The 26,210-nt window shown below is 42.1% G+C and overlaps 2 protein-coding genes across 12 annotated transcripts in view; one reads left to right on the top strand and one right to left on the bottom strand.

The window, feature by feature from the left end:
* The window catches only part of GALNT15 (polypeptide N-acetylgalactosaminyltransferase 15), a 129,880-nt gene that overhangs the window by 13,455 nt on the left and 90,215 nt on the right, over positions 1–26,210 (bottom strand). The gene's annotated exons all lie outside the window — the stretch shown is intronic.
* On the top strand, positions 1,934–18,957 carry VMO1 (vitelline membrane outer layer 1 homolog). Its single transcript, XM_029589232.1, has 3 exons — positions 1,934–2,019; positions 2,122–2,228; positions 18,643–18,957. The coding sequence occupies exons 1-3, from the start codon at positions 1,978–1,980 to the stop codon at positions 18,938–18,940; spliced, it is 447 nt and encodes a 148-aa protein (XP_029445092.1). The 5' UTR covers positions 1,934–1,977; the 3' UTR covers positions 18,941–18,957.

Genomic DNA, 26,210 nt, shown 5'->3' with positions numbered 1-26,210 from the left:
TCCGCCCCCTGGGGGCAGTTCCCTCCTGATCTTACTATGATCAAGCATATCAACTATTAAATGTTAATGAGAATGTTGTGGATGCACAGTCTATGATTTCTCATTAGGGCATTTTAAGCATTTTCAGTTTGGAATTTCTAGTGTCCCAAGAATATTCCAGTATATCACTGAAACACTGCTTTTTGGAATTATAGTTCACTGATGTCCTCATTATGGGACCTTCTGAGGATATATTAATTTAATGTCATATCTTTATTCTACCTTTCTTAGCTGGTCACCCACTTCAAAGTGGATTACATAGTTTATGGTTAGTCGAATTAAAACATGTTATAGGTTAGGAGGCATTATATTACAGGTAATTTGCATGCATCATGGTATGTTAATACAATAGATGGTGATGATTTGCAAAGAATATAGTTGACAGTAAAGGTTTACAAAGAATAGCTTATTCAATTAGCTGACAACTTTAGAGTTCCGTCCTATTTTGAGGTATCATGCATATAAACCATGCATATAAACCAAAAAGTACAAATGTGAGATAAGAGCTGCAAGTATCACTTTCTTGAGTTATTATATTGATGCATCTCGTATCCACCCAACAGAGAACAAAATAAAGTTAATCTATGATGTCTGTGAGCTAAAATCCAACAAGAACTCTAGATACTCTGGGACTGCTCAGTTTCTACCAGTCTTTTTGCTTACAAGACTATGGGGGTCATTCTCTAACGCTATCGCACGCAAAAAGGGACGTTTCACATGTGATAGCTAGCTCGGGGCGGAGTCGGCCCCGGAAGAGGAGGAGTCGGGATGGCACCGGGGCTGACGCTGCAGACACATCGCTGGCGGTGAAAGGTAAGATTTCTTATAGCCACCAGTTTCGCGCCGAATAACTACACTTTTATGGTGTAGTTATACAGCGCGAAAACCGGCAGCGATCCCATCGAGGAAATGGGATCGCTGCTGGTTATTTCAGGACCCCCCACCCCCTGTTACCGCTGGATTCTCTAAGGTCCTTAGAGGACCTTAGAGAATCTAAGGACCTTAGAGAATCCAGGCCTATAGTTGCTAAATCTACTACTTCTACTTATCTACTATAGACCATTGCAGTTGTGTTGTTATGTGTTTAATCATATAAAGAAGTATGCTTCTTGATCCAACACAATATCCCTACAATACTCGACAGCCTCTGGTAGCTACTTGGACTCATTTCTGTTTGTTTTGGTGCAAGTCTGGCACAAATATGTTGGTTGCTGTAAGATAACATGCCTTGTGGGAGTTTCTTAGTTTTGTGTTAACTCACACAATTTTGGTGGTAAGCAAGGTGAATGGTTCAGTGCCTCTGGCGCTTATTTAAGACTGCTAAAAACTATCTATAAGACAAGTCTTAGGGAAACAAACTTTTAAATTAATAAAAGCCACATTAGTTTTCCCCAGACCTTCAGGAGGTGGTAAATCATGAGTTGTGGTAGCACTGACACAAACAAATACAGGAATGCAACAATTTCAAAGTGCATGTTACTGAACATATATTGTTATTAAAAAATAAAGGTAGTGAGTGCTATAACAGAACAAGTATTAAAATAACAATAAGTTTGAACTTGAAAACTAATCAATTATATGAAGAAAGCAGTTGGCAAATACAAACTTTCCACAGAGCATATCTACTTTTTTTATGTAAACATATGATATTTATTTTCTACTTTGAGTGCTAATCTTGAACTCATTTTTTATTTTAATTTGATTATTGAGACATATAAATACCATGTGGCATATGTATAAATAGCTTAAACTGCATTTAACAGCCCTGTAGAGAAGATGCAGGCCATTCCCATTTTCCTATCTGCTATAATACTATTTTTCCCATCTGTCTTTGGTGATGTAGAAATCAGGGCCAATGGCACTTTCTCAAACAGGCAATATTATAGTACTATAAATGTTGTTAATGGCGGACCTTGGGGAAGCTGGGTTTGGTCTGATATGTGCCCTGAAGGCTCATATGCTATTGGATTTGGTTTAAAGGTACCTGCTAGATGTTAAACATTATTATCTATTATTATATTGTTTATGGAACTACAGTTTAATGCTAATATTCACCACTTCTTGATCTTTGTATTTATTTAGGTAGAGCGCTATGGATCAGCTGATGATGACACCTCAATTAATGGGATCCGTTTATTTTGTACAAGTACTAAGGGCGTTGTCTACACTGTTGAATCTGGCACTGAGCAGTAAGTTTAATAATTTATTTTCTAAAAGGTGAATTTTCAAAACATTACATGTGTAAAAATTAGCATATATGCATATAAGTAGCCTCTACTTATGTATTTGCCATTTTATAAACCTCCAAAATATACATGTTTTTCACTTTTGTGCACACATACATATATGTAAAAATGGGGCAGTCTGGGGCATTCCAGGGCAGGGCCAATAGTTATACGCATATGTTGCTATTTTAAAAGACACATATACATACACCTCCTAATTATCTAGTGTAAATTATATTAAGTGTGTTTATTGTGTACTACTGACTGGGTGGGAGATCTGGGTAGACTAGGGGGAGTTCAAACTGAAGAACCAGGAATGTCTTGATGACCTAGAGAAGATCTGGGCGAAATGGTAAACTAATTGACAAATTGGTTAATTTCCTCGATGAACGCACATTTTATAATTGGCCAACATATGTGTGTAAATTGGAACGTACACAAGTAAGCCTTAGTTTACTTTCATGCATAAAATATATACATGTATATTTTTTTAAACATGTGAATAAAGTACACATGGTCAATGCATTGAAATATGTGGTTTCAATTCATTGCTTGTCTTTGTGCTTTTTCTCATATGCGCTTATTTTATAATAAGCATATATGTGATATGCACATGTTACAAAATAATATAGTAAAATACATATGGCCACATACACGTATGTGCTGCTGCACACAGTATGTGCTGCTGCACACAGTTGTTTGAAAGTTATCCTCTGAGTATTTTAATTTTTGGCACATTACAAAAATACAGAGCTAATAGCAGGATATCATACATGATTTTCAGCATTTTTGAATATTTGCTCTGAACCAGCTCTGAGCAGTGACTATATTTTACTGGGAGATTTATGATTATTTATTTATTATTTATTTAAAGGGTTTTGTATACCGTCATTCGGTTTCGCCATCGTAATGGTTTACATATTCTTTTAAAATATTACAAAAAAATTACTTTTTGTGATGTAAACATACAGTATGTCATTTGAAAGAGCCTGTCAAGACACTTTGCTTAATGTATCTGCAGGATTTCAAATCAAATACCTTAGCACATCTTCCTTATATAGAGCATAATTTTCCAGTCTTTCTTTCATCACTAAAATATATTTTAAAGCAAGTAGACAGCATGGGTCATCAAGTGCTGGAAAAGTTAGCCAAGCGTTATACAGAACTATAGATTTATTGCATGCAGATTTATCTTGAATGTGCTGATTTTTCATTTTTCATTTTACGATAACCTCACATTTGGCAGCATTTTCAGTCATCTTAAATGTTGCACACTTGCATTGTTGCAACAGCACTCTATGAACATAAGAACATTGATTACAAATTTATGATACTGTATATCCTGATGTTCCTTGGGGAACTTGTGTACGATGGAGGTTATTTCTTAATTACCATCAGGAAGTGGTTAACCTAAGAACTGATTTGTCTTTGAAGTACTCAGGTAAATCTAAAAGTATTTATAAGCACACATTTTATCTATTCTTTGATCATGATTAGTTTTCCTCATTTTTTCACTTTATATTTATTAATTTCAATAATTAAATTTGCAACATAAGTAAACCAGGATAACCCCCAAGATGCAGTATAATAATAAGGAAAAACATAACAAATCAGGTAAATATGTAAATAAAGTGGCATCTAGCACAAACACTGCCACAACTGAAGAAAAGCTTTCCTACACAACTTCATAGATCTTGCCACATCAGGGTAGATATTTACAGACAGACCAGAAAAGGAATTTTTTTTATATTTAAAATACAATCTAAATGCCAGTTCTTCTCAGACTATTAATTTAGTTTAGTTTAATAGTTTAATATATGCCCTTCAGAAAAAAGTAATCTAAGTGATTTACACATTAAAGTACATACATATAATAAAATATAGATATTCATAAAAATAGCAACCAAATACAATATATAAAATAAAATATAAAGAAATAACAAAATATAAACCTAAAACAATAAATCAGAGTTAACAATTCTAAAAGACTGGAAAAACCCATATCTAGTCAGAGTCAAATGTCTGTTTAAAACAACAGGTTTTTAATGCTTTTCTGAACTTGATATAGTTACTATTCCAGGGGAAATTCTGCACACAAAATTTTAAAATTCTGCACAAAAAAATAAAAAATTCTGTCCATCATATTTTAAAATTCTGCATACTATATTTATCAAAATAATAAAATGTAATCACTGTCTTTGAGTAGTAATTAATTTAAACTTCAACACAGAAAATGATTCTTACTCAAAGATGCAAAATTTTTAAGCTTTTGGTGCAGTATTCTTTCAGGAGTAGAGTAATACTGCATCTAATCTAGGGCTCTGGTTATTGGGGATTTTACATTAGCAATCCATTGATTCTAAGGGGAGCTCCAGGCTGCAGACAGTGCTGACTTCTTGCAGCTGCCAATACTACAGTGGTGTCTGTAGTTATCACTACAAATGTCAGCAGTTAAAAGAAATGCTGCCTGCAGCTACTCTTGGGCTCCACCAATGGTCAACTGAAAATCCCTGAAATCCAGAAGCTCTAACACCTTCCATCCTAGTGACCACAGTCCAGATGTCCTCCAGTATAATTTTCTTCCCAGAGCTACTCAAACTGTTGGCACTTCCAGACACCATTGCCATAGGGACACTCATCACTAAAACACAAGGAAAGGAATACATTTCCCCTTCTATGCAGCTACCTGCAGTGAAATCCTGAGAGGAAAATGTTTCAAATAGCTGAATATCCATAGTAGATGTTAGTTTCAGGTTCCCTTGCTCAGAGACCTGAAGTGCCCTCAATCTCACCCCCTGCATGGACAGCCAAATCCTGACTCACTTTCTTTCTTGGCCACACTCGGGAGAGAGGCAGAGAAACAGCACTTGATTCTGGAGGCAGTGGAGGATTCCTGCCGCCGAAGCTTAGAGATAGCTCATGCTCTAAGGTCAACTCCCTGTCGATGGAGGTATTATCTTTAGGATGCTGACCTCTGGTATTGACAAACTTGTCAATCAGCCCCTTATCCCGCTGTGGTGGCTGCACTGGGTAAGACTTCAGGTTAGCCTTTTCTCCCTCATCAAGAACAATCTTGATGCTTCCAACCAGAGAGAAAACACAGTTACCCAGAGATCTTGCCACAGCATCCTAATCTCCTTAATGCTCAAAGGCAAGAAAGGGAACAAAATCAGGTTGATTGATTTCCCTAGCACATGCTTTGGCATTTGGGTTGGAGTGTCAATGGTGCCATTTTCATTTTGGTACCACTTCCAGCAGGAAGGAAATTAACTCCCTGCTGATAAAGAATCAGAAGCTTTATTCCAGGGATGAATTGGATGCTGGTGGGAGATTGGGGTGGGGGGGGCATCTGAGAAGATGTATTTTGTTTGGAAGTAGGAATGGGTTCAGATGAGGTGTACTAGAGGCCTGACATTATTTCAGAGGATGGGTTGGGGGCATGACTGTGTTTTAGCTAGAAGGATGCATTCAGGGAGAAAGACTGGATGCCCAATAGTGTTTTAGAAGGTGTTGTGTTCATGGACCCTTGGGCCGGTTGGAACAGAGGATGGAGTGCTGTAGAAGACCACAGCAAGTGTCCCAACCGGGAGGCGGTTCGGGGAACTCGGAGCAAGCTGCGATACTGGACTAAGGTGGAGTCCTATGCGACCAAGGACTCGGTAACCAGAGGAAAGACGGATGACGTTGGGCCCTGGTGATTGACGAGTCTTCACCCTGGAGACCGGCACTCCCCCGGGAGGAGCCCTTAGGAGTCCAGCCGCTGGGACTTTTGGAGATTCACCCTGGAAGCCGGAGTCCCCCCAGGAGGAGCCAGCTTGGGGGGGCCTCCTGACCCCCCCAAGCTGGCCAAAAGTTCCGTTTGGGTCCAACGAGGGTCCCGGAGCGGACGCGCGGTGAATCACGTGACGCCCGCGTCACTCCGACGTGACGCCGACGTCACGTGCTCCTCGCAAAGGAATACAGGAATGGCGTCCTGACTCCCCGGGAGTTTTGGTAAGTCTTGGGTGGGGGATTAAGGAGGGTGAGGGGTTTAAATTTTTATTTAGGATCAGCGATCGCGATTTCCAACTTATTCAACATAGCTATGTTGAATAAGTTGGAAATCGCGATCGTTTTCGCCTCATCACTTTTTTAAGTTAAAAAAACAAAAAACGTTGCGTTTTACATATGCGGTCAAAACGAATGCACACCCCTACTAAATATGTTTACTCTGGAGGAGAGGAGGTGCAGGGCAGATATGATACAGACCTTCAGATACCTGAACGGTTTTAATGATGCACATTCTACAAACCATCTCAGTTGGAAAGAAATCAGTAGAACTAGGGGTCAAGAAATGAAACTTCAAGGAGGACAATTCAGAACCAATGTCAGGAAATATTTCTTCACAGAATGGGTGGTGGATGCCTGGAATGCCTTCCCTCCCTCCCCTCAGCTTCCTCTCTCTCTCCACTCCCCGGCCCTAGCAAATTCTTTAAATAAAGGAATATATTTTCCCCCTCTCACCTCCTCCTTACCTCCCCCCTCCCTCCCCCCTACCCCTCCCAGTCCCTGCCAGCAATGATCTAGTACATTATCTAACTTGTATATATATCGCCTCTAGTTAATTTATATGCCTCAAATGTTCAAATGTTCCTATTCTTCTCCTCTCTTTCCCCATCATTCCTACTGCTGTCTTTGCTTTACTTTCTTTCGCTGCTCCTTCTCCCCCCTCCCTGTTTATTGTATTTTCACTCTTTTGTTAATCAGTTACAATGTAAACCGGCATGATGTTCCGACGAATGTCGGTATATAAAATCAACAAATAAATAAATAAAAACAGTGAAAGATTTTGAAGGGTCATGGGATAAACACTATGGGGTAGATTTTCAAACCGCGCGAATTGGTGTACTTTTGCTGGCGCATCAGGCGCCTTTGTCGGGGGATTTACGCCTCCCGGAGGGAGACGTAAATCCCCGCGCGCCAGCAGGCCGCTTGCGCGCCGGGATGCGACCTGGGGGCGGGTACGGAGGGCGCGGCCACGCCCCGGACTGCCCCTGGCCGTAACCACGCCCCCAGGCCCGCCCCCAAAACGCTGGTGACACGCCCCCAAAACGCCGCGCCGACCGGGCCCGCCCCCGACACACCCCCCTCAGAAAACCCCGGGACTTACGCGAGTCCCGGGGCTCTGCGCGCACCGGTAGGCCTATGTAAAATAGGCGCACCGGCGCGCAGGGCCCTGCTCGCCTAAATCCGCCCGGATTTAGGCGAGCAGGGCTCTTAAAATCCGCCCCTATGGATCCCTAAAGGCTACAGGATGGAAATAAAGAAAAGCACACATGGGAGTAACTTGCTGGTGTGACAGTTACTACCCTTAACTAACAAGCCTTCATACTGTTGATGCAACTCACTATTCTTCTCTGCTTAAAAGTAGGGGAGAAAAAGGAAAAGGGGAATTATTTTTGGACAGCAACCAACAAGGACATTAATTCTAAGGTCTGAGAAAACAGAAAAGCATGGGGGTGGCTTGTTGATGTAGCTATTACTACCCTTAACCAATAATAAGGGATGTAACTCAACATTGCTCTGTGCTACAAACAGCAAGAGTTAATGAGGAAATGGACTCAAACAGGAACCAACAAGGGTCCTGACTTTAATGGTTTGGGAAACTAAGTATGGGGGTAACTTGTATTATTGGGGAGACCTGTATGGCTTGGCTGGTGCTACCATAGGCTTGCTGGGCAGACTGGATGGACCATTTGGTCTTTTTCTGCCATCATTTCTATGTTTCTATATATATTTAAACAAAGAGAAGTGCAGACTAAATTTATTCGATCCAAAACTTTTAATATGTAATCATCTGGCAACTCCACTGTTCTTATTTCAAATATTATTTCAATACAAGGTAGGGGTCCCCCAACACAGGACCCCGTGTTTCGCACACTGGCTGCGTCGGGAGGGACACCGTAAAATCAAGTGTTCTGCAACAAAAAAATACACACAGTTTCAAACAGGATCGGAAAAGGTAAAGGGTAGAGCCAACAACAAAAGATGCTAACATAATATTTTCACAATCAAATGAAACATACCTTATCACTGAAAAGATACCGAGTTACAGGGAGTGCATCATAAATACATTGTGATGCAAATTTAAATGCTATAGTCGTCTTTTGGTGCGAATAGAGCCGACCAATCACAGTGTAAGAACAGCTAGCCAATCAAAGCATGGCAGGTAAGTCACAGCACAGCGAAACCTCTCAGGTGAAGTAACTCCACTCAAGGTCACAATTATTTATGTGTATTTGTGATGCACTCCCTGTAACTCAGTATCTGTTTGGTTTATTTTTCACAACCTTTTCTGTTGCTACTTTGATGTGCTAAGTTTATTAATATGTATTATTTCTGTAGTGTCAGGTGCTTATATCTTGAATCATATAGAGCAGGGGTCGGGAACCCATGGCTCGCGAGCCAGATATGGCTCTTTTGAGGGCTGCATCTGGCTCGCAGACAAGTGTCGCCATACTTCGCGGTTCCCCGCTGACCCAGCTGCTCCCCGGTCCTCCGCCGCCCGGGCTTAAAATGCTGTCAGCCCGGGCGGAACGCGGCAGGACAGCTGGAGTCAGCAGCACCGGCGTGCTCTCTTCTCCCCCCCCCCCCGCGGCCCGGAAGAGGAAGTGGAGAGCATCGGGTGCCTGCGCGGGAAGAAGAGACCACACTAGCGTGGTCTCTTCTTCCGCGCAGGCACCCGATGCTCACCACTTCCTCTTCCGGGCCGCGGGGGGGAGGAGAAGAGAGCACGCCGACTGGAGTCAAACGGGTGCCTGCGCGGGAGTCATCGGGTGTCAGCCGGGTGCCAGCGCTGGAGTCATCGGGTGCCTGCGCGGGTCTTCCCGCGCAGGCACCCGATGCTCTCCACTTCCTCTTCCGGGCCGCGGGAAGAAGAGAGCACGCCGGTGCTCTCTTCTTCCCGCGGCCCGGAAGAGGAAGTGGAGAGCATCGGGTGCCTGCGCGGGAAGACCCGCGCAGGCACGCTAGTGTCCGATGGGAAGAAGACTGCAGCGCGGCTCGGAGGAAAATGAAAATCTTCAACCGCGGCCGATGGGACTCCGCCTTCGCCTCCGCGAGGGCTGAAAATGAAGGAGGTTAGCGTTGGGAGGTGGCTGCTGCTGCCGCGAGTTCCCGGGGGGGGGGGGGGGAGAGAGAGAGTGAATGAATGAGCGAGCAAGCATGTGTGTTTGAGATCCTGTGTGTGTGAGTGAGAGATTGCATGTATGTGAATGATTGAGAGCCTGTATATGTGAAAGAGAGTATGTCTGTGATTGAGATCCTGCCTGTGAGAGAGAGAGCATGAATGTAAGTTTACCATTGGGAACCTGTATGTGTAAGTTGTAATTGAAAACCTGTTTGTTTGAAAGAGTATGTGTGTATGATTGAGATCCTTTGTGTGTGAGAGAGATCATGTGTATGTATGATTAAGAGCCTGTGTGTATAAGTAAGAGAGAGATCATGTGTGTCTGTGTCTGATTGACAGCTGGTTTAGGTGATGGAGCATGTGAGTATGTGATTGAGAGCCTGTGTTTAAATGAGAGAGAGAGACCATGTGTGTCTGTGTGATTGAGAGCTGATTTAGGTGAGGGAGCATGTGAGTATGTGATTGAGAGCCTGTGTTTAAATGAGAGAGAGAGACCATGTGTGTATGTGTGTGATTGAGAGCTGATTTAGGTGAGGGAGCATGTGAGTATGTGATTGAGAGCCTGTGTGTAAATGAGAGAAAGAGAGGACATGTTTGTAAGCATGTGAATGAGAGTCTGTGTGTGAGAGAAAAAGACAGCATGTATTTATGTGATTGAAAGCCTGTGTGTGTGTAAGCGTGAAAAGATAGACAGCATGTGTGTAAATGTGTAATTAAGAGCCTATATAAGTGAGAGAGAAAAAACATTTGTATATGTGAGTGACTGAGAGCATGTGTGTATAGGTGTGTCATTGAGAGCCAGTGTGAGAGAGAGCGCTGGTATGTGACTGAGAGAGGAGAAAGTTCCAAGCAAACCACCCCACCTCCTGCTAATTCAGAACAATCTCAGGACACCTGGATATCAAACGTTCCCAGGTATGCAGAGCAAAAAAATTTTTGTATCCTTATTATTTTTCATTACTGGATCTTTGTGTCTGCTATTTTGAAATATTTTGTTGGTATCTGGAAATGTTTTATATGAGTTTTTAATTATTGGATATTCCACTCATCAGCTGTTTCGAAATATGTTCTTTTTGTTAGTACAGTTTTACTGCTGATGATTTTATATTTCTTGATTTGTTTTATAAGGATGTGTGATGTTTCTTTTTTCCTTTGTTACACTGCATACAGAGACTCTGGCTTGTTGCAGTTTCCAATTCAGTTTTTGTCTGCATGCTTCTTGTTATGCGTTTTGGTCTCTTTATTCTATGTTAGGTGAGGGACAGCACGTGATTCAGGTGAGGTTTTCTGCTGGCGTGTAGTTTCTGTGTAGGACTCTATAGCAGCCTGACTTGGTCCGTTTTCCTAATAGGAGATGTATTGGTGTCTTAAGGCCTGGTGTAATATTTTCAGAGACTTATTGTACTTTAAAAGTGTGATCTTACATAAAATGCACACATTTACTTGTATTTAGTTTTAAACATATTGTATGGCTCTCATGGAATTACATTTTAAAATATGTGGCGTTTATGGCTCTCTCAGCCAAAAAGGTTCCTGACCCCTGATATAGAGTAAGTGCTATTTTTATTGTCATAATTAACACAAAGATATCCAAGTTATGAAACAAATTAACTTTCATATTATATGTTGTCACTGCTAACTTAACATTTCTATGGTTGATGACTAGCAATTTTTGCTGTTGTATTTAAGATTTTTTAAATCTGTTTTTTGTTTGTTTAGTCTAGGTATTGTATTGGGTTTTGTACTGTTTGCAAGTTACTGTGTTTTTATTATGTATGTAATTCTAGTTACACGCTGAGGTCTGCAGATTAGCAGGCTACAACTTTGCAAACTAAATAAATAAATAGCAATACTAGGTGCATTCAGCGCAGGGCTGAATGCACAGGGCAAATACACATAAAAGACAGTCCCTTCTCCATGGAGCTTACAGTCTAGTTGAGGCACACAGGCAAGACTAATTATTAGTAATCACTTATTATAGCAAACATGTTTAAAGTGAGAAGGTTAAAATTTGGAAGAGTCAGGGACTTTGGATTTAAAAACAATAGTAAAACGATGGGTTTTAGGGTAGGACCTAAATACAGCCAAAATGAGAGAGCAAGACATACCACATCAGGAAGACACACCACATCAGGAAAGCTATTGTAGAGAAAATAAAACTACAAATCCCCAAGAATGTATATCTTGAGGGAGGTTTTTCCTCATCAGTTCCATTTTGAATAAGAATCTTTTCCTGGATTTTGTCAAGATTCAGTAATTTCTGTATTGGTGATTTTTTTTTTTAATCAGTTAAAGAATTAATTTATTTTACTTATATTACATGTATAATATATATAGTGTTTGATTTAGAAATTTAAACAGTTGGATAATTTCTCACAGTTTTTAAACTGGCACAGCAGATCAATCAATTGTAAACCTGCACAGCCTTTATTAATACTCAAATTCTAATAGCTAACTAACCCCAAATTACTCAGATCTAATTTTACATAAGAACACAAATAAGAACCCCAAATTACTCAGGACTAATTTTACATAAGAACACAGGACTAATTTTACATAAGACCCATACTGGGTCAGACCATGGGTCCCTCATGCCTAGTATTCTGTCTCCAGTAGTAGCTAATCCAAGTCACAGGATCTGGCAAGTACCCACAAATTAAATAAATCCCATGCTATTAATGCCAGCAACAAGCAGTGGCTATTCCCTATAAATTAAAAGCAGTTTATGAACTTCTCCAGGATCCTATCCAACCTTTTTTTAAACCCAGCTATACTAGCTTCCTTAACCACATCCTCTGGCAACGAATTCCAGAGCTTAATTGCGCGTTGAGTGAAAAAGAGTGGTCTTCAATTTCTTTTAAATGTGCTACTTACTTCATAGAGTGCCCCCTAGTCCTTACATTATCCGAAAGAGTAAATAATTGTTTCCCATTTACCCATTCAAGTCTTTTTATTATTTTGTAGACATCTATCATATCCTCCCTCAATCGTCTCTTCTACAAGCTGAGCAGTCCTATCCTCTTTAGCCTTTCCTTATAGTGGAGCCATTCCATTTCCCCAATATCCGAAGCAAAGAATTAATTTAGTCTTTCTGCAATTATCTTATCTTCCCTAAGTGCCCTTTTAACCCCTCGATCATCTAATAGTCCAACCGACTCCCTCTCAGGTTTTCTGCTTCGGATATATTTTTATTTCCTGCTATTCTGTTTAATGTAAACCGGTATGATTTACATCGGATGTAAGAATGTCGGTATATAAAAATTAAAAATAAATAAATAAATAAATAAATAAATAATAAAAGTTTTTATTATTATGAGCCTCTATAGCCAACTTCTTTTCAAATTCTTTTTTAGCCTTCTTATCAATGTTTTACATTTAACTTGCCAATGCTTATCTGTTTTCTTCAGATGGATCCTTCTTCCAATTTTTGAAGAAAGGTCTTTTGCTTAAAATAGCCTCTTTCACCTCACTTTTTAACCACACAGGCAATCATTTGACCTTCCTTCCACCTTTCTTAATGCGTGGAATACATCTGGACTGTGCTTCTAAGATGGTATTTTTTTTAACAATGTCCACTCCTGTTGTACACTCTTAACCTTTGCAGCTGCACTTTTTTTCTAATTTTCCTCAGTTTAGTGCTCCTTGACCACAGAAAAACGGTGTCAGATACAATGACTTCAAAGTCAAATAGGAATATAGGCAGTTTCTGAATTTATTTTCTATTTATTAATTTTACAATAATATCAAGAATCACTTGAATTGAAATACATACTTCATAGCTTTTTAACATTCAATATAAAAACCACAATAGAAAAAATATTTATCCCCCTATGAATTAAGTATTAACATAGGAAAAGAGAAAAACATAATAATTTTTTAAGGGAGATCTATTGTTATTAGCTACAAAGCATATAATTAAGCCCTCAAACAAGGATCCAAGATTTACACAATCTAAGGAATTCAGAATTTAAACAACTTTATGATAAAGGGGTAGTAGTATAACAATTATGATAGATTAGTTACACTTTTAGAAGTACACATTCAAATTGCTGGAGAAGAGGACAACACATTATTTTTCTTACTAGTTATAAAGGATATTAATTGAGAGGGCTAAATAAACAAAAAGGAATTGCCCTGGAACTTAATCAGGCATTTACAGGGGAATTTCAACAAAAATCTGAGATTTCAAAAGAAGAAATTGCTGACGCCTCTTCTGCGTCACTCTCGAAAGGTCGGGAAAAATCTGGACTCTGCAGCCAAGGAATAGTTCAGTATGATGGGAGAAATATTTTTTAAAAATCTACTTCCTATCAGATTCCAACAAAAACACTACAATTAAGGTAGACGGTGTGGCAATATTCTCCTCTGACTGCTCAAGGACTGCTGATATATCCAAATTGGGAATTTCCCTGGGTGCTAAGATTTGAAAATTGTCAGGATCAATTCCAGTTTTCTTCCTTGGTGAAATATTGTAAACTTTTGAGGTAATTGGGAGCGTTTCTTCTGTTTTTTTGAGATTTCCATCATGTATTTTCTCCAAAGTTCCTTTGGAGTCATATAGGGCACTTTGGGGAAATTAATACATCTCAAATTCCTTGCCCTCGTCTGATTATCCAAATTCTCTATTCTCTGATGAAGTAATTGATTTTCCTTAATAATGCTAAGTTGTATATCATTCATACTTTCTAATTTTACCTCAAAGGGTTGTATCTTTTGAGTAGTTCCAGCCACTTCATTTTCAACAATTTCCATTCTAGCTTCCAGTCTTTCCACATTATTAGCAGTGTTAGTTGTTTTTTGACGAGATATGTTATTATTAGTCTCCCTTATTGCTTCCCATATAGTCTCAAGAGTAAAAGTTGAGGGCCTTACCAGTTCGCAGATAAAACCTGTTTCTTCCGAGTCTCTAGAAATTCGTTCAGGCATCTCCCTTCTTTGCAGTTGCTGTGCTGCTATTGTGAAACTGTTCCCATCTCCCGACTCAGTTGGTGTTGCACTGAGACCCTTCCCTCCATCGATTCGTGCTCTGGAAGAGCCTCCCTATGAGCACTCAGTTCCAGTGCCTCCGGTTCCTTCCGAATCTGACCGGCACGTCTCTGTGCTGGATTCTTGGGAAGGAGTCTATCTTCCAACGAGGATAGAATTAATTGCTCAGGGACGGCTTTGGACTCTTCTTCCCTCTGAATGTCGTCCAGCGAGCTTATTGCTGGGCATTCTGCTTCCCAGCATAGGTGAGCATCCATTGGGTCAATGACCGTGGGAACCAAGGAGGACTCCAGAGCTAGCCGCTCCCTAGCTCTCTTTTTGCGGCCCGAAAGTGGCATCTGGGAAAGAATTAAGGTAAGTTGGAAGAGACGCTCACATACGTCTTATCTCTCCGCCATCTTGCAGGCAGTTTCTGTTTGACTACCAGCAGTGGCAGGGCTGCTCTCAAGAGTATGTCCATTGCTGGCAGGGCCTGGATGATGGCAGACTCTGGATGATGGTTCTGTTTATCCTTAAGGTCCTTGCAGCTCAACATTTACTTACTTTTATAGGATGTAAACAGGCATAATATATACATATTCATGAGGACCAAGGACAGCTTTTGAATTTCTGAATTCTTCTTTTTTTTGGAGAAGTGAAAACTTATCTTGGCCTAGATGACCGCATAAGTCTTAGGAATGCTTGAAGATAAGCAATGCCCAATCTGTGTTCTTTGTTTCGAGCAAGGCCAGAGGAAAACAGTCTTTGGGGTCTTGTCAAATAAAGTTTATTACTTTGTTTTTCTGCATTTTCCAGTCTTAAAGAAAATCCAAAGTCTTTTCTGCTTTTCCATGTTAGTTTGGTTCAGAGAAAATTACTTTTGACCTAACTCAGATTTCTGGCCTATATTGTGCCTATACTGTTCAAGATATAAGGAATTGCAAGAGCAAAAGTACAGATTCTGGAATAAGCAATGGAGGTAAAGGTACAGATAAGGGCAGCTTGTCTGACAGACAGTAAGCATGAGGAAGGATAAAGGAGAAGGAGAGGTAGTGTGGAACTGCAGCTTGCATGCACTTGTAGATGAGAAGGCATTTGAACTGAATGCATATATAGATGAGGAGCCAATGGAATGCCATAAGAAGAGGGGTAAGATGATCATTTCAATGCAAGATGAAACTTTTGAGAAGGAGGTTACAGTGATCCAAGCAGGAAGAAATGAGAGCGTACATAAGAATCTTGGCAGTGTGTTCAGCATGGAAGGGGTAGATTTAATTGATGTAATAGAGAAAGAAACAAGCAACATGTTTTAGTAATGTTTTGGATATGTGCAGAAAAGAAGAAAGAGAAGTCAAAGACAAAACACAAAAAGAAAGAAATGAAAATCAAAAGGGCAAGAAAATCTGTCAGATCTGGTCCCCACTTCCTCCTCATGCAGCCAAAATTTAAAATAAAAATTCCTCCATTTACCTCATACCCAATCCATGGGTTTAAATGGGACAGAAATATCCCTAATCACCCCTGCCCTGCTGCTATTAGTTTTCAAAATGGCATTGGCCAACCTGAAGTCTGTGCCATTTTGCTGTATGGCAGAATCTGCTGGCACAATTTTGAAAACTAGCAGCAGTATGGTAGGAGCAACTATGAATTGCTCCTGCCCCATTAAATTGTGCGGAAAGTGTAAGAGGTAAGGTGAGCTGGTGGGAAGTCCGGGGAGAGTACTGAATATGGGTGCTTTTTGGGGGAGCAGAAATATGTTTATTTCATAGGAAGGGGGGAGTCTCTAGGGCTGGCTATGCCTGCCAATGTTATTTTTTTAACAAAATAAAACAAAAACTGAGCAAAATATTGTTTTCAAAACAAACAGTGAAATCAGTTGAAATTTTATGTTTCATTTCAAATGAAAGCATATCCTTAAGAGTCATCTGTATAAAGATGGTACTAAAAGCCATAGGAAGAAATCAGAACACCAAGGGGTAGATTTTCAAAGGGTACATACTTCAAAACCTACCCCTGCGTGCGCCGAACCTATTTTGCATAGGCTTGGTGGCGCGCACAAGCCCCGGGATGCACGTATGCCCTGGGACTTCGAAAAAGGGGCGGGCCGGGGGCATGGCTGGGGGCATGGCGGTGGGCTGGGGGCATGGCCGGGGGTGGCGGTGGTCCGGGGTGGTCCAGGGGCAGGGTTGAGTGCTCCGGCACAGCGTGCTGGCCGTGCAAGTTATGCCTGCCTCGGGCAGGCGTAACTTTTGGAGCAAAGGTAGGGGGGTATTTAATTAGGATGGGGGGTGGGTTAGGTAGGGGAAGGGAGGGGAAGGTGGGGGGGGCCAGAAAAAAGTTCCTTCCAAGGCCGCTCCAATTTTGGAGCGGCCTTGGAGGGAACGGAGAAAGCCATCGGGGCTCCCCTCGGGCTTTACGCACGCAAGGTGCACATGTATGCACTCCCTTGCGCGCGACGAGCCCGGATTTTATAACATGCGTGCGGTAGCGCGCGCATGTTATAAAATCAGCCATAGATTTGTTCGCGCCAGGTTGCGTGAACAAATCTACACCCGCATGGAGATTTTAAGATCTGGCCCCAAGCGAATAAGTATAAAGAGAAAAGAGAACAGGATCCACAAAAGAATCCTTGGGGATACCAATAAATAATAGATAGCAGTGCACCAAAAAAATGCACTAAAGGTGCAATGGGCAAGGTAAGAGAGGAACTAAGATAGAAGAGAGTCCTGGAATACATGTGAGAACAGAATGTAAAAGAGTAGATGGCGATTAACAGTACCAAAAGCAGCAGATGTGTCAAGAAGAATGAGGATTGACTAGTGGCCTTTGGCTTTGGCTACAAAGAGATCATTAAGAACTTTGGCAAGGGCAGAAACAAGATTGGAAAGGGCAGAAACAAGATTGAAATGGGTTGAATTTTGAATACTGGCAGCCGATTGTCCGAGTGCAGGAGGTCGCTCCTGGACCCCCGCTGGACTTTTGGCAAGTCTTGTGGGAGTCAGGAGGGTCCCCCAAGACTTGCCAAAAGCCCCTGGTGGTCCAGCGGGGGTCCGGGAGCGATCTCCTGCACTCGGGCCATCGGCTGCCAGTAATCAAAATGGCGCCGATAGCCTTTGCCCTTACTATGTCACAGGGGCTACCGGTGCCATTGGTCAGCTCCTGTCACATGGTAGGAGCACAAGATGGCACAGGCCATCCAGTGCTCCTACCATGTGACAGGGTCTGGCCAATGGCACGGATATCCTGTCACATGGTAAGGGCAAAGGGCCATCGGCGCCTTTTTGATTAGTGGCAGCCAACGGCCCGGGAGCGGGAGATTGCTCCAGGGACCCCCACTGGACCATCAGGTACCTGTAAAAAGTTTTGGGGGGGGGGGGTCGGGAGGGTGGGGGAAGCTAAAGTATTAATTTTAAAGGGTCGGGTGGGTTTTTTGTTTATCGGCTCGGGTGCAGCCAATAAACAAAACCGCGATCGGGCCCGATGAAAAAAAAACCACGTGAATCGGAACCGGAATCCGAACCGATTCCGGTTCCGATTCACATCTCTATTAACAACATTGTAAACAGGGAAACTTAAGAATACTTATTTATTTTTAAAAATTTATATACCACACATTGCATGTATGTTCAAGGAAGTTCACAAATGTACATAGATAATTAAAACAGGTAAAAGACAATATAAGCAATACAAACCTCACAAAGAGGCAAAAATTCACTGCGTATAGACTATGTAATTTTTGAAAGCCAAGAAAACAAGGTATGTTTTAAAAAATGTTTTGAAGACTTTCAGAGAAGAAGCACTATGCCACAGTTCAGGTTTAGAGTTCCACAATATAGGTCCAGCCATTGTTATAGCACAATTTCTGTAAGATCAAGTCTAGCCAGTTTGACAGTGTGTATTTCCATTAGGTTCTTAGTTGCAGAGCACAACTGCTTAGGAGATTTGTAAAATTACAAAGTTGTGCTCATCCAAAGTGATTAATCATTATTGAGCAGGTTGTATATAATAGATAGTGCCTTATATTGAGAATGGTACAACATGGGAAGCCAATGCAAAGAATATAACATCAGAGTAAAATGCTCATGAAGTGGTACTCTGGTTACAATTCTAGCAACAGAACTCTGCACTATTTGAAAGGGTCGGATTACAATAGATACTTTTCATATTATTTCATGAAGGTATCATTAGGTATTTCATCAATATAGAAATATATATTTTAAAATTATTTTGTCATTTTTTTTACAGATTTGGGGATTGGACACGAGTGACCTGGTGCCCAACAGGAGTCCTAAAATCCTTTCAGCTGAAAGTTGAGTCTCCACAAGGTGCCATTGATGATACAGCAGCTAACAATATCAGATTTCGCTGTAGTTCTGGTGCTATCATTGAGGGAGTTGGTGGTAATTTTGGTGACTATGGTGGATGGAGTAACGAATGTACAAAAGGCGGAATCTGTGGCATAGAAACTAAAATTGAACCTTATGGTGGTTTCTTTGTCGATGACACTGCATTAAATGATGTCCGATTTTTTTGTTGTGAATAAATCCATTTTCTGGCTTGGTTTGTTTGTTTATTTATTTATTCATTTATTTAGAATATATATTTCCCACCCATTCATAAAATATAAATACACAAATACACATAAGAATACAAAAACATCAGATGTACAAAACTTACAAAATACAGTCAGAAAATAATTAAACAATATAATCAGCAGAAATCATTTTAAAAAACAGCCAAATCCAGAACAGGTATAAATGTAAGTGCATAAGTCTGCCCTAATTTTCAGCACACTAAGGCCTGGATTCATCATTCTTTGCAGATGTTATGTTCTGTTATGATAGAACTGGATAGTGGGCCATTAGGTCGTGGTGAGAGCTGACTCCACCCACAGGGAGGAGCCCTGTGGGGACTCACCACAACAGGTGGGGTCTCAGCAGTGATGGACAAGAGAGGCAAGAGGTTTTATTGTACAGCAAGATACCCCGAGGAGCGGGAATATTAGACACAGTCCAGAGTTTTACGTCCATAGAGTGCTCTCGTATACGGCGATCAATACGTCCAGCAAGGTCAATAAGTGAGCTTAAAGTGTCAGGCAACTCACGTGCAGCAAGTTCATCTTTTATACAGGAGTTGAGGCCTTCCAGGAATATACCTCTTAAGCAACCTGAATCCCAAAGAAGTTCAGAAGACAGGGTCTTGAACTCGATCATGTAGTCTGGGAGTGGGATATGGGATATGGGAGTGGGATATGACTTGAAGAGAGACAGAAACCCAGGCAAGTCATTAAGAACTGGGTCATTGTGTTCCCACAGAGGTGAAGCCCAGGCCAGGGCTTTTCCATCCAACAATGACAGGATATACATTGTATTGGTAACAGCAGAAAGGAAGTATGCTGGTTGTAGAGCAAAGTGCATACAGTAGGGATGTGAATCGTGTGCCCGATCGTCTTAACGATCGAAATCGTCTGGCAGGAGAAGAAAATCGTGTTTGGCACGATTTTTTAGTTAAAAAATCCGTTTTTCCGATTAGTGCGCACTAACGGGAGTTACTCCCGGTATCAGGGTTAGAGCACTGTGTGCAGGAAGATCACAACACCCCCGGTATCAGGGTTAGGGCACTGCATGCAGGAAGATCACAACACTCCCGGTATCAGGGTTAGGGCACTGTGTGCAGGAAGATCACAACACTCCCAGTATCAGGGATATGGCACTGTGTGCAGGAAGATCACAACACCCCTGGTATTAGGGATAGGGCACTGCGTGCAGGAAGATCACAACACCCCTGGTATCAGGGTTAGGGCACTGTGTGCAGGAAGATCACAACACCCCCGGTATCAGGGTTAGGGCACTGCGTGCAGGAAGATCACAACACTCCCGGTATCAGGGTTAGGGCACTGTGTGCAGGAAGATCACAACACTCCCAGTATCAGGGATATGGCACTGTGTGCAGGAAGATCACAACACTCCCGGTATCAGGGATATGGCACTGTGTGCAGGAAGATCACAACACTCCCGGTATCAGGGATAGGGCACTGTGTGCAGGAAGATCATAACACTCCTGGTATCAGGGATAGGGCACTGCGTGCAGGAAGATCACAACACCTCTGGTATCAGGGATATGGCACTGCATGCAGGAAGATCACAACACTCCCGGTATCGGGGATAGGGCACAAGTTCTAGTCACATTGACTGATCACATTACTTTTTTTGTCAAGCTACCAACTGTTTCCATTTCCCATCCCCCCAACCATCACCTCAGTGGGAACCTTGGTAACATCAATAAATAAGAGGGCAGCCAGCCAATAGGACTACATATTCATTCCTAACTGACCTGAAAAGTGTTAATTTGTATCATTTTCTGTTACTCTTAGTGAGTTTCCATTTCCATTTAGTGCATTTCCATTTCCCATCCCCCCAACCATCACCTCAGTGGAAACCTTGGTAACATCAATAGATAAGAGGGCAGCCAGCCAATAGGAATACATATTCATTCCTAACTGACCTTTACTGACATGGAAAGTGTCAATTTGTATCATTTTCTGTTACTCTTAGTGAGTTTCGATTTCATTTAGTGCATTTCCATTTCCCATCCCCCCAACCATCACCTCAGTGGGAACCTTGGTAACCAATAAATAAGAGGGCAGCCAGCCAATAGGAATACATATTCATTCCTAAACTGACCTTAAGTCACCTGAAAAGTGTCAATTTGTATCATTTTCTGTTAGTGCGCACTAACAATGGTTAGTGCGCACTAACTCCCGGTTAGTGCGCACTAACCCGTTTAACGATTTTTTTAACGATAAATCGTTAGAATTCCTATTGTATCGTGTTCTTTAACGATTTAAGACGATTTTAAAATTATCGGACGATAATTTAAATCGTTGAAAAACGATTCACATCCCTAGCATACAGCACTGATTTATAAAGCCCCTACACAACAGGGAGTCTCCTGAGAAACGAGTAGGGGCTGGCAAAGGAACTATAGTATGCCCAGTAACCACCGGGGTTGATGCATTCTCGTCAGAAGTAGGAGAAGTACTCAGTCTGGAGTTCAGCTGGTTAAAGGCGGTAGCCAAAGTATCTAGAGACCTCTGTTGCTCCGAAATCCGTTGGGCCAGGCCAGGGATGGCCTGTAAGACTGAGAACTGAGCCGGGTCCATGGAGTTAGCAATCTGTTATGTTCTGTTATGATAGAACTGGATAGTGGGCCCTTAGGTCATGGTGAGAGCTGACTCCACCCACAGGGAGGAGCCCTGTGGGGACTCACAACAGGCGGGGTCTCAGCAGTGATGGACACAAGAGGCAAGAGGTTTTATTGTACAGCAAGATACCCCGAGGAGTGGGAATATTAGACACAGTCCAGAGTAGATGGCTCTCAAGCTGGATTCTCCGGTAGTGGCCTGCAGAGTGGGGCAACTCGAGGAATACCTCCTCTTGGCAATGCTTGTGCAGAGTGGCTCCGGTAGTGGCCCGCAGTGTGGGGTAGGCCGGAGGCTGGTGGTAGGAGTAGGCACAAGGCAGCGTGGATCCAGTAGTGGTCTGCAGAGCAGGATAACCTGAGAATCCACACAGTGAAGAGAGGAGGAGAGTAGAGCAGATCTTGTACTCACTCATAGTGTAGCGGCAAAGCTACTGTCGTAGTCACAGTGAAGACCCGAGGCAACGGGAGCAATGGAGGTTTGTCCGTAGAAGCAGCAAGCGTAGTCAGTAAGCTGGAGAAAGAGACTTGCAGAGAAGGCCCTCCGAGGAGCGGATAGCCCTGAGTGTAGAAAGGCCCCTGAGGAGCGGGTACTTGAAACACTCAGTCCGGAAGGTAGGCACAGCGAGGCGAATGGCTCAGAAGGGGAATTGAGCAAGACAGAAATCCTTGCTAACTCGTAGCTAGGAAGGTCAGCTGGGTTTAAGTATCATAGGCAGATGACATCATGCGGTGGGGACACCCCCGAGGTTCCCGTCATGACTTGGATAAGAGTGTGGCAGGCGCGCGCGCGCCTTTGCCCAGTGTGCAAAGGCAGAGGTGGCCATCTCTCCCAGAGTCGGAGTTGTAGAGCAAAAGGAGGTGAGCAGCAAAGGTCGCAGCCATCTGCGACCGATGGGCGTAACAGCAGAATGATGAATCCAGCGAAAACAGGGGGTGGGGGCAAAGGGGTGCGGGCCTGCGAAAGCCCACAGCCTTTGTACCATGGCGATACGCCGGCTGCCGGCCTTTGCACCAAATAGCACCACCGTGAAAGGTGGTGCTATTCAGTGTGCTATTGCCGACGATAATGCCAATGCAAACTCCTCCCCTCCCCACCCCGACGATGCCAATGCCAACTCCTCCCCTCCCCCTAATTTGCATTATATTGCATACGAAAAGGCCCTTTTCGCATGTGATATGGCCTTATCACGTGCGTTACGGCCCTAACACACGCAATAAAGCTTTAGAAAATAACCCCCTAAGTCCACTTTGAAAATTCAGGCTAAAGTATACAAGTACTTCCTATGTATTTTTTTATTTGTTTTTTGTATACAGACATTCAGTCATATCCGTCACATCGGTTCACATGCAACAAGATATGGCAGCTGAGATTCAATGCCAAGAAGTGCAGAGTCATGCATATGGGGAGTGAAAATCCAAATGAACTGTATTTGATGGGGGGAGAAAGGCTGATGTGAACGTAGCAGGAGAGAGACCTTGGGGTGATAGTGTCTAATGATCTGAAGTCGGTGAAACAATGTGACAATGCGATAGCTAAAGCCAGATCTTCGACCACTCTTCCAGCTTCCTTAAATCCCGTCTCATTCTCTCCACTCCTTCTGGCATGTCCACTCTGTTGCAGAGACAAACCTTACCTTCTATCCCGTCCGCAATGTCGCTCACAAAGATATTGAGCAGGACCAGTCCCAACACTGATCCTTGCGGTACACCGCTTAACACCGCTCTCTCTTCAGAGAGAGTTCCATTTACCATCACACATTGTCTTCTGTCCATCAACCAGTTTGCAATCCAGGCCACCACCTCGGCACTCACTCCTAAGCTTCTCATTTTATTCACCAGTCTCCTATGCGGGACCGTATCAAAATCTTTGCTGAAATCCAAGTAGATGACATCGAGTGATCTTCCTTGATCCAATTCCTTGGTTACCCAGTCAAAAAAGTCAATCAGATTTGTCTGACAGGATCTTCCCCTGGTGAATCCATGCTGCCTCTGGTCCAGCAATTCTCCCGACTGTAGATAGTTCACTATTCTCTCTTTCAACAGTGACTCCATTACTTTTCCCACCACCAAAGTGAGGCTAACTGGTCTGTAGTTAACAGCCTCTTCTCTGTTCCTACTCTTGTGAAGCGGGACCACCACCGCTTTTCTCCAATCATTCGGCACCACTCCCGTTTCTAGGGCTCTATTGAACAGGTCACACAGCGGACCCGCCAGCACATCTCTGAGCTCTCTCAGTATCCTGGGATGAACTTCATAAGGCCCCATGGCTTTGTCCACTTTCAGTTTCTCCAGCTCTTCCCATACATTTTCTACTGTAAATGGAGTTACATCTACTCCACTCCCCTCCAGTTTCTTGTTAAGTAGTGACGGTCCTTCTCCAGGGTCCTCTTTAGTGAACACAGAACTGAAGTATTCGTTTAATATTTCTGCCATTTCTTCGTCTCTCTCCACACATTGATCCTTTCCACCTTTCAATTTCACTATACCACTTTGAACTTTTCTCTTTTCACTGATGTATCTGAAAAATGTTTTGTCACCTCTCTTTACCTCCTTGGCAATCCTCTCTTCCACTTGACTTTTTGCTGTCTTGATTAATTTCTTCATCTCTCTCAGTTCTACCAGATATTCTTCTTTGTGCTCCTCCCTTTGGGATCTTTTATATTTCTTGAACGCTGTTCTTTTAGCCTTTATTTTGTCAGCCACCTCCTTTGAGAACCAGATAGGTTTCATTTTTCTTTTGCTTTTCTTTACTTTTCTAACATATAGATTAGTTGCCTTGGTAATTGCTCCTTTTAGATTGGTCCACTGTTGAACCACATCGCTCTCGTTCTCCCAGCCTTTTAGTTCTTCCTCCAGGTACTTCCCCATTTCATCAAAGTCCGTGTTTTTTAACTGGAAAACTTGGGTCTTTGTGCTTCTTTTCCATATCCTTTTTGTGATATTAAACCATACCGTTTGATGATCACTGGCGCTGAGGTGGGCGCCCACCTTGACATCAGAGACATTATCTCCATTAGTGAGCACTAAGTCGAGTATAGCTCCTTCTCTCGTGGGTTCAATAACCTAACCATTTGTTTGAACAAAGCTACTTGCAGGGCATCCACTATTTCTCTACTATTATTAGATTCTGTCTCTACTATTATTAGATTATTATTATTATTCCTCATGAAACCCACCCGCCACCTGCAGAGTTTGGTTAGCCTGCGTTTTGTTGTTTTACTTTTTGCTCGTATTTTTTCTGCTTTGAAATGAGACTGAAGGGGGACCCCGTGTGGCCATGGGATTGGTGGCATGCTGGGCATGCTCAGTGTTCCGTGACAGGGCTCCATCTGATAATGTCACCCATCTGTGAGGACTAACATCCTGCTGTCCTGGGAGAACACCTCTTACAGGTAAGCAACTCTGCTTACACACCTCCTGAACATCTCAGTGCTGCTGTAGATGGGGCCGCTCTTCCTTGGTACAGTTTTCAAGAATTATTTGTTCATGACTGACATCAAAGCATAGCTGCAGTGTAGATCCAAGGTGGATTTCTTTTATGCTGTTATATTTAAAGTGCTAAAAAAAGAAAATGATTTGTTTGCATTAATTCTTAAATCATATAAGAAATACAGTTCCTAGCTTTATAATTACTTTATACTCAAAAGAACCTGGGATCTTCTTAGTGTTTGGGTAATTGCCAGATTCCTGTGGCCTGGTTTGGCCTCTTTTGGAAATAGGATGCCGGGCTTGATGGACCCTTGGTCTGACCCAGCATGGCAATTTCTTATGTTCTTATGTTCTTATAAAACTTGCAGGCAGGCATCAGCAGCAGAGGGAACAGTATTCCAAGACATCAAGAGTGGGGACAAGTGGCACAAACAGCCTAAGGCATCAAAAGTGGAGCAAAGCAGCACCAACTATGCAGGGCCGGTGCAAGGGTATTAGGCACCCTAGGCAAACCTTACAGTCTGGCGCCCCCTCCCCATATACAATTTTAAATTATGCATTTAGAACATATTTTACATGAAAAATGACATTCTGAGGTAAAATTAATATACAAGTTGTGATAATTTCATGCTCTGTTGTGATGCCAACAAGAAAACTTTGCATCTTGGAATTTATATGGCATCATACCTATTGTGATATATTTCGGCATGGTCCTCCCGTACCAACACAGTATTATTTGCCAACACTCAAAGAACAACAACCCCACCTATGAAAAAGAATACCACAAATATTACACCAGAATCTAAAATATCAATACACCTCCTATCAGGAAAACAGAACAGGTCAAGCTACTACAGATCCCTACAGAGAAACCACATGCTAAAAGAATGATTCATCTCAGTCTTTGCATGCAGAACACAAACCCTCACCAAATACAGAATAAAGCCACATAAAGTATAAATAGAAATGTGCAGACAACAATTGAGCTGTAAAACGCATCATGCCAGACTCTATACAGTGCAACAATGGAAAAACAAAAATTTCACCATTCCTCATGAAACAATCAATAAAATCAAGATATATAAATCATTAATCATAATAGTAAAATCATACTAATAAAATAATTTCAAAACAGCTGATGAATAGAATATCCAAAAATTAAAGACTCATGCAAATTGTCA

Source organism: Rhinatrema bivittatum, chromosome 2 (genome assembly GCF_901001135.1).
Source record: "Rhinatrema bivittatum chromosome 2, aRhiBiv1.1, whole genome shotgun sequence".
In the NCBI taxonomy this organism is placed as follows: domain Eukaryota; kingdom Metazoa; phylum Chordata; class Amphibia; order Gymnophiona; family Rhinatrematidae; genus Rhinatrema; species Rhinatrema bivittatum.
The sequence above is the reverse complement of the archived record's forward strand: the minus strand, read 5'-3'. Positions and strand labels throughout refer to the sequence as shown.

Excerpts from the sequence above, each read along its gene's own strand:
- VMO1 (XM_029589232.1), top strand. The coding sequence starts at position 1,978 with ATGTGCCCTGAAGGCTCATATGCTATTGGATTTGGTTTAAAG. Across the intron at positions 2,020-2,121 it reads CTATTGGATTTGGTTTAAAG|GTAGAGCGCTATGGATCAGC; the intron begins GTACCTGCTAGA and ends GTATTTATTTAG. Across the intron at positions 2,229-18,642 it reads GTTGAATCTGGCACTGAGCA|ATTTGGGGATTGGACACGAG; the intron begins GTAAGTTTAATA and ends TTTTTTTTACAG.